Source organism: Cygnus atratus, chromosome 4 (assembly GCF_013377495.2).
Source record: "Cygnus atratus isolate AKBS03 ecotype Queensland, Australia chromosome 4, CAtr_DNAZoo_HiC_assembly, whole genome shotgun sequence".
Lineage (NCBI taxonomy): Eukaryota > Metazoa > Chordata > Aves > Anseriformes > Anatidae > Cygnus > Cygnus atratus.
The window spans coordinates 62095437-62109637 of NC_066365.1; the positions used below are offsets into that span (position 1 = coordinate 62095437).

Consider the following 14201-nt stretch of genomic DNA (forward strand, 5'->3'; position numbering starts at 1 on the left):
ATAGGACTTTGGCAAGCTTGCCATATGGAAAAAATTACAGATGTGGCCAAGTGAAGAAACACTATACGTTATATAGTGCATTAATCACTCTAAGTACATAATTACACTCTAAGTATATGTGTATGCTATAACCTGTTGCATAGGCTAAACAATGTAAGAACTAAATTCCAGCGAAAAAGGGGCCAGCCACCTTGCATTTACTGGAGAAGGCACTAAGATATACTCCAGAGCAACCAATGTGCCCTGAGTTCACTTGCTAGCATACCATACCACGACCTGCTAAGGTGTGCATATTGCTACTTAATCCATTTTGTAAGACTTTTTCAGACACGGACTTAACTGGATGATAAGTGTTGGAGCACAGCAATTGAGTATCTCTCTATTGCCAATCTGATACAAGATTTTTCAAAAGATCAAAGGGTGGCATGCTATGCAAAATCCAGGAAGAAAATGGTTAAGCACAACCTTCATACCTGTTAGCCTGCTGGGGATGAAGAGAAATTCCTTTTCTTTTTGCAGTTGTTCTGAGTAGCTTTCACAGTCAGCAGGTTTCATTACTAAAAGATCTTCAGCTGTTTGCCCTATAATGAATAAATCATCTTTAACTAGGCGTACATCTTCATCCTATAGTTCAAATGGAAACATCTCTGTTAGTTCATCTGTTTCGTAAAGTAGAGATCTCTAGAAAGCATACTTCAAGAAATTTTAAGGGAACAAAAGCTGTCATTTTGTATTAGATGATTAAAATTAATTCAAGAAGCCTGACTAAAAATATTAACATTTATTCTACAGCTCACACCGTTTCATCTTCCTCTTGTTCTTCCTCATGGGATTCTACATATTCTTCTGCCCCCTCTTCTTCATTTAATTCACTCCTTTTTTGTGCTCTAGCCTTTACATTCTCTGGTTCAGAATCAAAATTGAAGGTAAAGAAATTATATGCTTCTTCAGCGGAAGGAAAATCATTCTGGACCTGCAAAAAGAACACAAAGATACTTTTATATGACATCTATAATAAATTTAGGGCAAGTGAAAGTATCTTTCCATTAATAATAGCAATAACAGCATGTACAAACACTTGCCACTGGATAGCTATTTCATCTCAGAGCTCACAGAAATGCTGAAATTGACTGAAGTATTTTTAAACGATATGTGAGATTTTCTGTTGCTATACTATCATTTCATGACATATTTTTTGTAATGCTTTATAGAAAAGAGTTATTTAGTTCAACTTTAACCAGCCTATTATTTTAAATACAAACAATTTGTGAATGAGAAATGCAAAGGTTTAAGTTCTGGCTGTAATACAGATATCATTGTATAATGATAATGCAGATGAATCATATAAAGAAAAATTTATTACGGCATTTTGCCTCCGAAGGACTCAGGCTCCTTTGAGCGTCAGAATGAATGTTCTAATAGAAGAATTAACAGTAGCATTTTGTGACTCTAAGCATCTTATACTCCTTTAACTTCCAACTGGTGACATCCAACTGAGAGGAATTAAATAGAAGGAACAAGTTTCCTCTAAGTTCCATTAATTATGTACAAATGGATTTACTTTTTGTTTTGTTTTTAATTAAAAAACGTCACTCATATTTGATGGTTTCCGTTTTACACTTCAATTGTAGACATTCTGTTTGTGAATTTTTAAATTAAACAAAACCCTCTACACTGCTCAAGACTGAATCCTGCTTGCTTATTCAAACATAATCACGAAGCCATATAAAGTTTTATTTAAACTACTATCAGTTATTGAAATGACGGAATTGGTACTTACTGGTGACTTTTGTTTCAGCTTTTTGACGGAATCACGAAACTTTACTTTTGATAGTAAGTGGGATTCATCCTCTTGCATCTCTCTAAATTTATCACCATCAGACTGCACAAAAATATACAGGAGTCCATCAAAAAATAAGATGGATTAGATGTTGCACTTTTATAGTAAAAACTTAAAGAAAACAATCACTGTGATGACAATTATACTGATTTTATATTTATGTTAAAAGGATACATTTATTTATTAGTTAATGCCTTTCTCCTTTAACATGGGTCAAGAAATACACTGCAGAACATTAAGAAACAGTTCATTGCATAAATGTATACATTCTTCACTACTAATGAAGTCATTTCTGCACTTTTGAAAACAGGCAGCCACATTCTCATCTCCACAAGGGGGAGAAATGGGGCAGCAATGAGAAACCTTCCAGCCCCAGAAACGAGACAAATGAGAGACTGGCAGACAGCACCAGCCTGGCAGCAGCGACAAGGGTGCTGCTGGCAGACAGTACTGACCGGGAAGGGAATTCAGGAGCCAAGACCAGCTACTTCTATAGTCCCTGCTGAAAACAGGACAATTATATTTGCTATTATTCAAAAAAGGTACTCTCCATTGCTTGGGTGCCTTATTTGCTTTGTTCTCTTTCAAGCAGTTATTGCTAGGCTACTCTGAAACTCCATGGATGATGATGAAAGGAAATAGCATGGTTATCTTCTTCCTGTTTTCTGAAGCCTCATCTGTCCCCACAAACAGATAAGACAGATCACTGGTTATGAGGTTAAGTGCTTCAGATTGATTTGCATCAGGCTCAGCCAACATAAAGAAACCTAACATTGTTTTTGCTCTTTGTAGCATGAATTCTTAAATTAAAAGGAAGATTTTTTCTCTAGTCAAAGTTTACCTCTAGTCAACCTGAACTTCAAAATATAACAATATCTGGCAAGTCCAGCAAAGTAAGAAATTCTGTCAATCTGACAGCCACTTATTTAACAAAACAATACTTCATACACATGTAAACGAGCACAGGAAACAAAGCCTACACGTGGAAGGGTTTAGGTACGCCTTACAAAAAATTAATATCCACCTTATTTAAGGACATCCCTTCCATGAATTCTTAATACAAATGTATTAAAACAATACTACTTAACTGACCATTATGACAAATACTTTTTATAAGAAAATACTGGCCTCCCCAAAACCAACATAGATAGGTACTTCTAACCCAGAAAAGTAATTTACCAAGGCATAATTCACATTGTTCGCAATTCCAGATAGGTGTGTTACTGCTACATTTTGTTATTTTCTGGGCATACGAATTCTTTTGAACACATTTGCTAGAGGCAAGCAGTCTCTTTGTGAATTCTGAAAAATATCTGTATGCAAATTCTACGGGCATAGCCTTTGTTATTTGTTCAATACAGAATTAGTTTTCTAACAAAGAACATGCTTATACTAAAAAAAGAATATAAAATAGCGTTAAGGAAATACAAATACAGTGCAATGAAAAAGTTAATATACAGTATTTAGCAATTACACTGTGCAAATTTATATAAAGCAAATTTCTATAGAGCAGTCCTTTCTGTTACAGTAACTTAAATGCTTTAAGGCATCTTAAACAACACAAGTCATGAACCTGAAAAAGACAAGTTTCACAAAATGTCTATATTGTAGTTAAAGAAAGTGACTGTTGTTAAATATGTACATTAAAAGCAATAATTGGTGAGGTTCCTGATAACTAAATCAAACAATGATATCATTCTGATCACATTAAAATAAATGAAGCTGATCTTCTATAGTCTTTGATTTATTTGACGTTTCATATTTACTTTCTCACTGTCAGGGTAGCAAGACCTAGAGTACGCTCTTACCACTTTATCCAGGCTGACTTCTGTTTTTCTTTCTCTGACGTTTTTCAAACGCCTTGGTCGTGGCCTGAGGTCTTCTTGAGATAAAGTGACTTCTGCTTTTGACTAGGCAAACAAAAAAATAATGCTTAACTGTAACATAAATATAACAGGACCAAAGCTACAGTAAGTCCCAGGAACTCAACATCTTATGCGTGCTTGTATTAAGGACAGAATCTTAACTATGTAATCAGCTTGAGTGCTTTTACAGACCTAGATGTTAATACCCCTTATTAAACTGCAGAGTTAACTTAAATCAATTTATTTCAAAACAGCACAGTAAATTTTTTTGATGAAAACAGAAACATCTTGTCATGATTTTAAATTTTTCTTATAAAAAAGATAGCTTTTATAGTACAAACACAGCTGAAATGTAAACTTTAGAAAGAAATACAGTATGAGAAAGATGCTGGAAAATAACTGTACTGATGAACTGAATTTTGGCATTAGAATTAAAAAAGCAAATATCCCAATCAGATACACACAACACCAGGAAAGCAAAATGAAGCTGTTGGTACTTATAAGAGTAAAGTCAAACAAACAGGACTTCTGAAGGACTCTCACCCTCGCTGCTTTTATTTTCTCTCTCATTCGCTCCCTGACAGAAAGTTCCGCAAAGCCTGCCCTTGATGTAGAAGGAGCAGGTGGCAAGCCTGAAACAGAGAGAACACAGTAACATGTTTAAATTGTATTGTAAAAGAAACTTAAAATTATGTAAAATGAGACTATCCCACACAGAATCCCATGTCCCAACAGAAAGCATGAAGAAATGCAAAGGAATCAAATTTCTCTTTTTTGCACAATTTAAACTTTATGTACTATTATTTAAATGCCTTTAGTTGCAGTGGATCTGGCTAATATAATAAACTCTGAACCTCCTTAAGTAATGCACACACACTTTTTTTTTTTTGCTATTAAAACAGAAAAATAATTATCCGGCCTTTAACAAGCACTTAGAGCTTCCAGATCAAATTTTGAATGATGATGTGCAATAAATCCTGATACAGGTGTGACTGCAAGAGTACTTACAAACTTGCTTCCTTTTCCAACTTAGAGCTATCTGCTTTTTGTGGTGACAAACTAATAATTTAACCCATGGCATTTTTGTGCTATCGTTCTAACACAACCAAGAGAATAAGATGAATTTTACCCAGCCCCATGTATGACTGACAGCATCAACTAACTTTAACTAAAAACCATTTCACACACAAGCTACTCGCAACTCTGCTCGTGCCATCCTCCTTGAATTAAGGGATCACCAGCTCTCCAAGCAAAGGAGCACGCCATCCCCACCTACAGCAAGTCAAGCAAGGAGGTTACATGGATAAACGAGCTGAACCCAGGTATAAAAAGGTACCTTACAGGAGATGGAAGCAGACACAGGTGACTGGAGAGGAATACTATGGCACTGTCCAAGGACGCAGGGTTTAAGAAAGCCAAAACCCACCTGGACTTGAATGGATACAACGTGCAACAAGATGAGAGCTTTTACAGGTATATTAGGAGCAAAAGGGAGACTAAGAAATCAGAGACCCACCTCTGAATGGGGCAGGGGACATAGTGACAGGGGACACAGTGAAAAAAAACCCAAGTAATCAGTGCCTTCTTTATCTTGGCTTTACTGGTAAGATTTGCCACCAGGAATACCAGGCTCCAGAGACCTGTGGAAAAGTCTGGGTCAAAAATTTACCCTTAGTGGAGGAAGATCAACTAAGGCCACATTTAAACAAACTGGGTGTACACAAATCTATGGACTGTAAAGGGATGCTCCCGTCAGTGCCAAGGGAGCTGGCTGATGTCACCTCAAGGCCACTCTCAATTAAGAGACCATGGGGATTAAGGAAGGTTCCTGAAGACTAGAGTGAACATCACTCCTGCCTTCAGGAAGAACACAAGCTGGTCAGCCTCACCTTAATGCCTGAGAAAGCAATGGAACAAATAATCCTGAAAACCATTGCCAAATGTATTAAGGACAAGATGACAGTTGGGAGTCATCGGTATGGATTTATCAAGGGAAAAAAAAAAAGCAAACAAAACAACCAGACAGAACACCTTACACCTGACCAACGTGACAACCGTCTACAGTAAGATAATTGGGTTAGTTCATGAAGGGAAAAATCAGTGGATGTTGTTTATCTTGACTTTGAGACTTTCAGCACTGTTTCCTCTGGCACCCACAGTAGTGCTAAGTCCAGCTGGAGGCCACCACCAGAGGGGTATACCCCAGGGGATGATTTAAAACAAACAAAACCACAACCCAACTTCCATTCCCAAGAACTCATCAAAACCCTGCATCCTTTGGGATCAAGTATTCTCTGCTGATCCCATGAGACTTACAAGACTGAGTTTTAAATGACTGGCGTACATTTAGATTTTTGTATAGTAACTACCAGGTTGGGACACTAAGCTGGGATCATGTGGTCATGGGAAAGGAGAACTACTGTCTGTTGCAGCCTTTAAATGGCTGCCCCCAAAAAACACAGGCTTTTTTTTCCCAAAATTAAAAGTGAATGAGAACTCATTAAATAATCAGAGTTATCATGATTTCCTTTTCATTTGATGGATTGATGGCATTCCTTCCCTTTATATCCCCCGTCAGATCCTCTTCGATTATGATTTCTTCAGGTAGATTCAAACAAAGAATGGCAGTGTGACCCCATACCCTATTGCATTCCCCAACTTCTAAATAAAAAAGGATGAAAAATTATCCAGTTGTTTACAAAGAAGCTACAGTATAGAGGGCAGAAATACAAAGGAGTGGATACCTACATCCTACCTTCCTCTCAAACGGAAATGAAAAACATTGTGTGTATTATGAAGGAGATTGTACATATAAGCAAATAGTGGGACTTCCACCGGTTTTATGTATTAAACACAATTACATTTGTCCTCTGCATAGTATTGTAAGATGGTACCCATCTTTCTTCTAATGGATTGCATGATCACCGTAAAAGAGTCAAGTTTATCCACTTTACAAAAGCCTCCCTAAAAAAAAAAAGCCTCCCTTTAGCTGAAAACGTACTTTTATATACCTAACAGCCCGGAAAGTGATCAAAGACCTAATTAATTGTCTCCCCAACTGCACAGCCTCTTCAGTCTCACTGGAGTCCTGGAGCTCACCTGGAAATTTTCAGGAGCTTGCTGAAATGCATAGCTGATACACACAATAGTTAAAGACAAATGTTTTATATCCCTTCTCGTACATGGAATACTCAGATCTCATTTTGCCTTTTTTTTTTTTTTTTTTTTTAATTCAGAACTTTTGTAAATAGCTTTCATTTCCAGAAGGAGCTGTGTTGTTCCACATAGGGCACATTGGCTCTTTTACTGGAAAAACTGCAAGATATTTAGCAGGAGAAAACTCTCTTCACATTTGTGCTTTGCAGTGCATGGCTTTTTAATTATTTTTAACCTATGACCACATGACATTCTAAGCAAGTAAGTTTTTTTCTAGTTATCTCTGCTTGTATAATTCTAACACTTGTCAGCTCTTTGAGCCAAACACTGATTTGTTCTTTGTCCTTAGGAAAGGACACTGTTTGCCAAGGTCGAAGTAAAGGGTGATTTCAGGGTTATATAAGGCATTAAATTCATGAGAAGGAGATAAAACAGCAGAGGCTAAGGGCTTAGGAATGGTAATGTCACACAACATACATCACGTTGCGGCTGATTTGATATGATTCTGAGAGCTTTACTGGTGGCAGAAAACACTGTATTTGGAACATACAACTTCAACATTTAGAGGCTAACAACTATGCCAGAGTGTGGTCTAATTTCTAAGATGACCACTAGGATAATTTCTAGAATAATCCACTGTCATTTAGAAATGAAAAAAAGTGTTAATACCAAACCACACTATCACTGATTCTACTTAGAAACAAAGAGCTTAGGTGTATCCTAATCTTTTCAAATCACACAATTTACTACCCGTATCTGTACAAAGCTTTCATTGTATCTGGCAACTTTCAGCAGAGAAAAAAAAGCACAAAGTAAATATCAGTCGCATAAGACCAAGAGAAAAGGGAGCATCCAACATCCGTTTCCTTACTAGGCGGAATACTACAGAAAGAATTAGCAAGTAGGTACTCAGCAGAGATGCTAAGAGATGACACACAGGAAAGCCTGCCTGAATTTTGTCTTTTCTAAGAAGGAATGTAGTACCAGTAAAAACAGGATGAGAACTAACAACAGAACAGAGAACGAGATCTCCACAGATATTCATTAGGCTCCGCTAATTGAAACTCATCATTCCAGGGTATCCAATGGAGTGGCTGAAGTAACATCAGAGCAGTCAGCGACGCTGAGAAATGATGGAGAATGGGCAAGTCCCAAAATCCTGGGCAAGTGTCTTTTATTAAAAAGGGGGAGATACAAGGAACAACAGAAGCATAAACAGGTCAATCTAACTTCAATTCTAAAAAAAATAATAAAATTCATCCTATTTGTAAACATATTACAGATATAGCAAAGCGATAGCAATAAATAACAGCAGGCCGAGATTAGCCAAGTTTTCAAGGTCTGTCAAGCCAACTTAATGTTCTTCAACACATATTTCCCACAGACTGTTAGTAGTTTGGAAAAGGTATAACCTTATGACCATGTACTATAGAAAGTGTTTCTCATTAGGAAATATTTTGATGAAATTACAGGAAAGGGTAGAAAAAGAGGGAAAAAAAGGGAGGCATGCAAGTCACTGGAAAATCACATTTAGAAAGGTAAGCAAGTAACAGTTAATACATTCAAAACAGATATTGTATAGGTATTTTCAGGCTCTGCCTTAATCTGATACCTTTAAAATACTTAGTAATGGTTTGAATGATGATATAATGTGATATAATAATCTGTGTAAAAGATGTGCAAGCAAAGCCTATCAGAAGTCACACTTGGAGAAAGGCTAAGTTTGAAGAGTTTTTGGAATAGAGGAAAAATTCATTTCTAACAAATTCAAGCTCGCAAAAGGTCACTGCACACAGAACAGCACCGTGTGCCTGCTGGAGATGGAAATGATGAACTTGAATTGCTATGAGAAAGGTGGTTACACACTGGAAAAGGTTTTTAATTTGTGGGATCTTCTAGCATTGGAACAGTCCCTGAAATCAGCCATTTGGTCTTCATCAGTGCAAGCTTTTAAGCTAAAAACAAACCAAACAATTGAAAAATAGGCTATCAAGACTTAAATTGAGTTGAACCTACTTTAGGGAAGAAGATGGACTAAGTTACTTTTTGATTTCCCTTCTATGACTTTCTTCTGTCGTTGTTTTCCGTACAGTTGCTGTGTGAAAACATTCTACTTGACTGGAACATTCAATTCCATTCCAATTTTCTGAAAACTAGAGAACAGATAAGTATCTGCTTTCAATCTTCTGGAATACTCAACAATTCCTTGTAAATGTTTCCAGACAAGCAGACTTAAAGTGAACTGCGTAAACATGCAAAATTAGCGCAGAAAATCTTCCATCACTTTAAGCACCTCCAGAATCGATGCTCAGTATGCTGAAGAATTTTTTATGAATGAATTAATTCCTTGTGACAGAGGAATGACACTTTCTATATATAATGAAAAACATATTAAGGCTTTAATAGTTGTGGTAGAATTAATTCAATGCATCAATTACTGTGGGATCCTGTCGTTACTTGAAAGAAGGACCACTTAAGAATTATTTTTCACTGCTTTATTTCTCTTCTGTTTATGTGAATGGGCTCTATAGCCAAGTAATTTGTGCTTAACTTCAAGATACATATATATGAAGTAGAAGACAAAGGACATCCCTGAGAGCACTACTTTGCAGGATCACCCCTTCAAGGCCTGCATCAAAGAAGCGCACACCACATTTTATGTGGGAAGCATCATTATCCTGCAGTGTATTTTACTTCAGGCAGACACAATGAGCTAGCTGGATAGTCAAACTGAAATTAAGCAGAACTGAGAACCTAAAAACATCATCTAATAAATTTGTCCCTCGATTTCCCCTGAGCCTGGTCTCTGCACTTACGCAGACCCTGAACTGCTGCAAGTATCTTGACGCCCATCCCATACCTGAACGGGATGCAGAAGGCAGGCACGAGCAAAAGCACACAGACCAATGCTTATGCCACGACCAAGCACCAGTGGTACCTAAAAGAAGTAAGGAACGACAACTTCCACCATGGGTGCTAGAAACACGTTTCTATTTTTCATGGATATTGCAACACTGTACTTGTCCCAGCATCTCACCATAGTAAGTATCAGATGCAGGCTTTTTCTTTAAAAGAATTCTTTTTTTGCAATTCTTATTTGTTATTCTGACTGACATAGTGCCAAGTCTTTGGATTTGAGAAAGGTCTAGAGGCATCTAAGCACACACGTACTGCTATCAAAAGGAAAACAGTACTGTTCTGCTATCAGAGTGCATAAAAAAGGGTAAAGACTGACTGAACACTTGAAGACTAATGGGGACAAACAACATCTGCTGTGACTATGAAGCGAAGAAATAGCTAATGGATGTGTTTCAGGATAAGCTTGCCATACTGGGACCAGAAATGAGAAAGTGAATATATAATGTGGCATGAAAGAAAACAAGTATTTGAGGGACATCACAAACTGAAAATGCCACAAATGTTACCTACTTCCCACTTGTATTTAAATACAGTTCCCTTTTCATAAAAGAGGTGTGTGCATGTGTCTGTGTGTATTTTTCACACCACATATTTATTATAAACAATGAATTAATACAGTGACAACCATGAGAAATTAAAGAGCCATAGGAATAGAGGCAATGTATTAACACATGCACTAAAACAAAACCCAAGCATGCTAGCAGAGAAAACAGGCTATGCAAAATTTCTCAGTGGCACCTGGGAAATTGCAAGGGGATATATATATATAAATGGTTAATTATCATCTGACAAGACAATGATAAACAGAAATGCGTATGCTGATCATCAGCATAGTAAAGGTACCAAGGAACTGAAAACTAACCTACTTCTCCCAAACTTCAGTGTCAGGTTATTCAAAAGTTTTGTATATACAAAACTGAGCATTAGAATCATTTATAAATCTGTCAAACTGAATTCCAGGCGAAAACAAGTGGAAAATAGTTTGGGATAGACTAATGAAGGCTTCAAGCCAAGGTGCAGTCTTACTCAAAATTTAAGATGTGTGAATTTAGAGGGAGGGAAAAAACCAGATTTATACATTATACCGCTTGTAAGTAAAGCGGTGATAGAGTTTAATTCAGAACGCTGCATGCAGTGCTTTTCACTGAGACAGAATGAGCAGAAATGGAGGATTTCAGAAGAAGGAATAACAGAGCAAAGTACTTATGACAACAAACAGTTTATCATAAAGAAGCTAATGGTCAGTTCTCTTCTCAAAGCACTGCTATACCGCTCTGTTTATCCTTGGGAAGTGAGCTGCTGTGAGAGAAACCAGCCATCACTAGAGGGTGTCTCCTGATTTCCCCGTGTGATCCTCTCTGAAAGGTGCTGGAGTCAGTCAAGAGTGTATCACTCCGGAGCACAAGCAGGCACAGTAAGGCTCGACAGAAAAGGAAAAGAAACGCACAAAGGTCTTGGAAGAGCTGGGAACATCCCTAAATTGTGTATGTCGGGAAAAAATAAGTAATGTTTTGAGAAAACGAGCTTAAGAACCACACACAGATTTCACTTGGATTCTGGTGAAAACCTGAGGATGGTTATACCTAGGTGTGCTTGGGTGAAAACCCGAGGATGTTTATACCCAGGTGTGTTGGGGGTTTATTGCCTGTCTAACCCTCTGAGTTCGCCCTTTTTCACCCTGCGCAGGTGGGCCCCCGGAGCCGTGCAGCAGGATGCCCCAGCCACACACCGCAGCGCCCCCACAGAAGTTACAGACTCCTTTCAGTGCCAGCGAGCTCCCCCCCCACTAGGTGCGCGGCTGGGCCTCTGCTTCCGACAGCACACATCCAGCCCGAAGGCACCAGCAGAACCCCGCGCCCAGATTTCCAAAGAATTCGCGTTTTGGACAAAACCGGCCCAAAACCAGCCAGCACTTAGCTGCCAGGACCTCGCTCACCGTGCGCCCCTCCCCCCCACCCCCCCGGTCCCGCCCCCCGCGCCCTCACACAGACCCCGCCCGCTGGAGCCACTCACTGCGCGGCGGCGGCCGCGGGGCGGCGGCGGGCGGCGGTTCCGCCATGTGGGCGCGGTTCCGTTCCTCCGCCCGGGGGGCTTCGGCGGCTGGGGGTCCGGGCAGAGGTCCGGAGGGGTCCGGAGGGGTCCTGGGGGCAGCGCGGCGGCGAGGCGAAGCGAAGCGAGGCCGGGCGGGGCCCGAGTTTATAGTGAGCGCATGCGGGGTGCTGCGCGAGGGGCTGTGCGCGCATGCGCGGTGCCGCTGGCTGCTGAGGGGCGTTCAGGGGGTTATGAGGGGTCTGTCGGTGACTGCGCAGCTCCTGTCCTCACACGTGAAGTGATTCTTTCTCACGTAGCTCTCCAGACACGATTTGAACATCGCTTCTGAAGTAGTTCTGCAGGTGGAAGACAGGACAACTGTGTTTTCCTAACTTACTCAAGAGTCAATGTGTTTAACGAGAAATTTGAAGATAGTGTAATCTAACTTGCCTCAATGTAAAATAGAATTTAAAAACATTAAAAGTACATACTTCACAGCATATGGTATCTGAATGCAATGTTCTAGCACAGAAACAATAACCATGCCCACCTGCATTATCATGGAATCATCAGGGTTGGAAAAGTCCTTCAAGATCACCTGGTCCAACCATCCCCATGCCACGAATGTCACCCACTAAACCATGTCCCTAAGCACCACGTCCAACCTTTCCTTGAACACCCCCAGGGACGGTGATGCCACCACCTCCCTGGGCAACCTGTTCCAATGACTGATCTTTCTGAAAAGAAATGTCTTAACCACAGTGGTACTGACTATATGGATCTAGGGGATAACACGAGCCTACTAGACACTCAAGTTATTTATTACACTTTTCTCAGTTACATATATAAAAGAAAATCCCATCACTCAGTGAAAAATGACCATAACTCTTCTCCACTAAGTGGACACTGACCTCCATGATTATCATCTGGGGCTCCTTACTGAGGTTCATCTGCTCAGAGGCTGGCACCTGGCTGTCACAGGCAATGCAGGAGTTACTTTTAGGCAGTTACTGTATGAAAAGAAAGGTTTTAATATGTGCACACTGATCATGAGATACATCCATGTAACCTTTGCACCCTGAATGCTCAAACAAGGTACTCCTTAATGTACAGTTTTAATATTATTATTTTAAATGGAATGATTCAAAATATATGGATCCGTTTAATTATTTTATGTAACTGAATAATGTGGGCCAGTATACACTGTATGAAGACTCTCATTGCATTTTAAAATATATATATATAAATAATCCAACCACAGTCCATAAAGTCATCATCAAGATTTGGATCACAGACACATTCAATCCCTTTTTTCATTCTCACTGTTGGCCTTGGTTGGCTGGAATCTGCCTAATCACTTTAGCTTTGTTTCCACTATGAGGTTGCAGTATTTGATTACAAATGTTTGGGGAATTTTCATAATTATACGACTCATTGCTACTATTCATGTTCCTGTCTTGCTTCACCTTTAATTGTGAGGACAATAAATTCAGCTCTATGTGTTCCCAACAAAAAGCTTGCACCAACAGTGCTGCACCAGTGCAAAGCACTCACAACAGCGTAATTTGTTCTGGATTTTAAAATTCTTGTGAAGCAACTGACAGGAATAAAACACAGGATGCTTTTCCACACCTGGCTACACCTCCTTTAGAAAGAGCGCTAACTGAGGCCTGCACAAATCATCCTATTTCTGCATCAGTTCTTTGTGCTGGGTAAAGGCTCCCACATACTCTGCTCAAAGACTGCTTCCAGCCCAGGCAGGAGTGATCTCCACATCCCTCTTTAGCTCTCCGAAGACACCTATTGCAAAAACAGAATGGGCAGAGGAGGAATAACTTTGTTATCGCCTGCCTACCATTAGTTCTCACTCTCCCCAAAAGATTTTCAGGTTGCTGAACAGCTTCCTCAGGTTGCACAGGGAACTGATCTTGCCCTACCTAACCAAGTAGTTTTGTTAGACAAACGTGACTGTCTCCCAAACCACCTTTGCATTCACCTCAGCACCAGTTCCCCCAGTATCCTGCACCAGCACTAAGGATGACGTGCCTGGGAATTGCAGCATTTCCTGGCTGCATGCAAGCTTCATCAACTACCAGCTTCATGGCACAAAAAAATAAAAATGCTGCAGCTTCTTGCAGTGTTGTATTACTCAGCACATAAAACTCTTTTTCATATCAAACTTTATGTATCACATTTAGACAGCCTTTCCTGAAGGCACATGAAAATGGATAATGCTGGCAACAAACCAAACGGCCCTTATGGCCACTTTCTTTAACAATTTGCTAGCATTTCTTGAAATTAAGTAGTAGAGCAGGCACTAAAACAAGGTAGTAAACAACTGAGCGCTAAAGCTCTCCATGAGCTCAGAGGCTGGCTGTTTCCAAAGCACT

At 39.5% G+C, this 14201-nt stretch overlaps 1 protein-coding gene across 1 annotated transcript in view; it reads right to left on the reverse strand.

Annotated features, from left to right (window-relative positions):
• CC2D2A (coiled-coil and C2 domain containing 2A) overlaps positions 1-12263 on the reverse strand; it is a 58344-nt gene extending 46081 nt beyond the window's left edge. The window contains exons 1-6 of the mRNA XM_050710267.1: positions 11794-12263; positions 4249-4337; positions 3649-3750; positions 1781-1882; positions 800-973; positions 474-624 (exon numbers count right to left, since the gene is read on the reverse strand). Of these exons, the coding sequence (XP_050566224.1) occupies positions 474-624; positions 800-973; positions 1781-1882; positions 3649-3750; positions 4249-4337; positions 11794-11839 (664 nt within the window). The 5' untranslated portion in view covers positions 11840-12263. The remainder of the gene's footprint in view (positions 1-473; positions 625-799; positions 974-1780; positions 1883-3648; positions 3751-4248; positions 4338-11793) is intronic.
• Positions 12264-14201: the final 1938 nt, after the last annotated feature.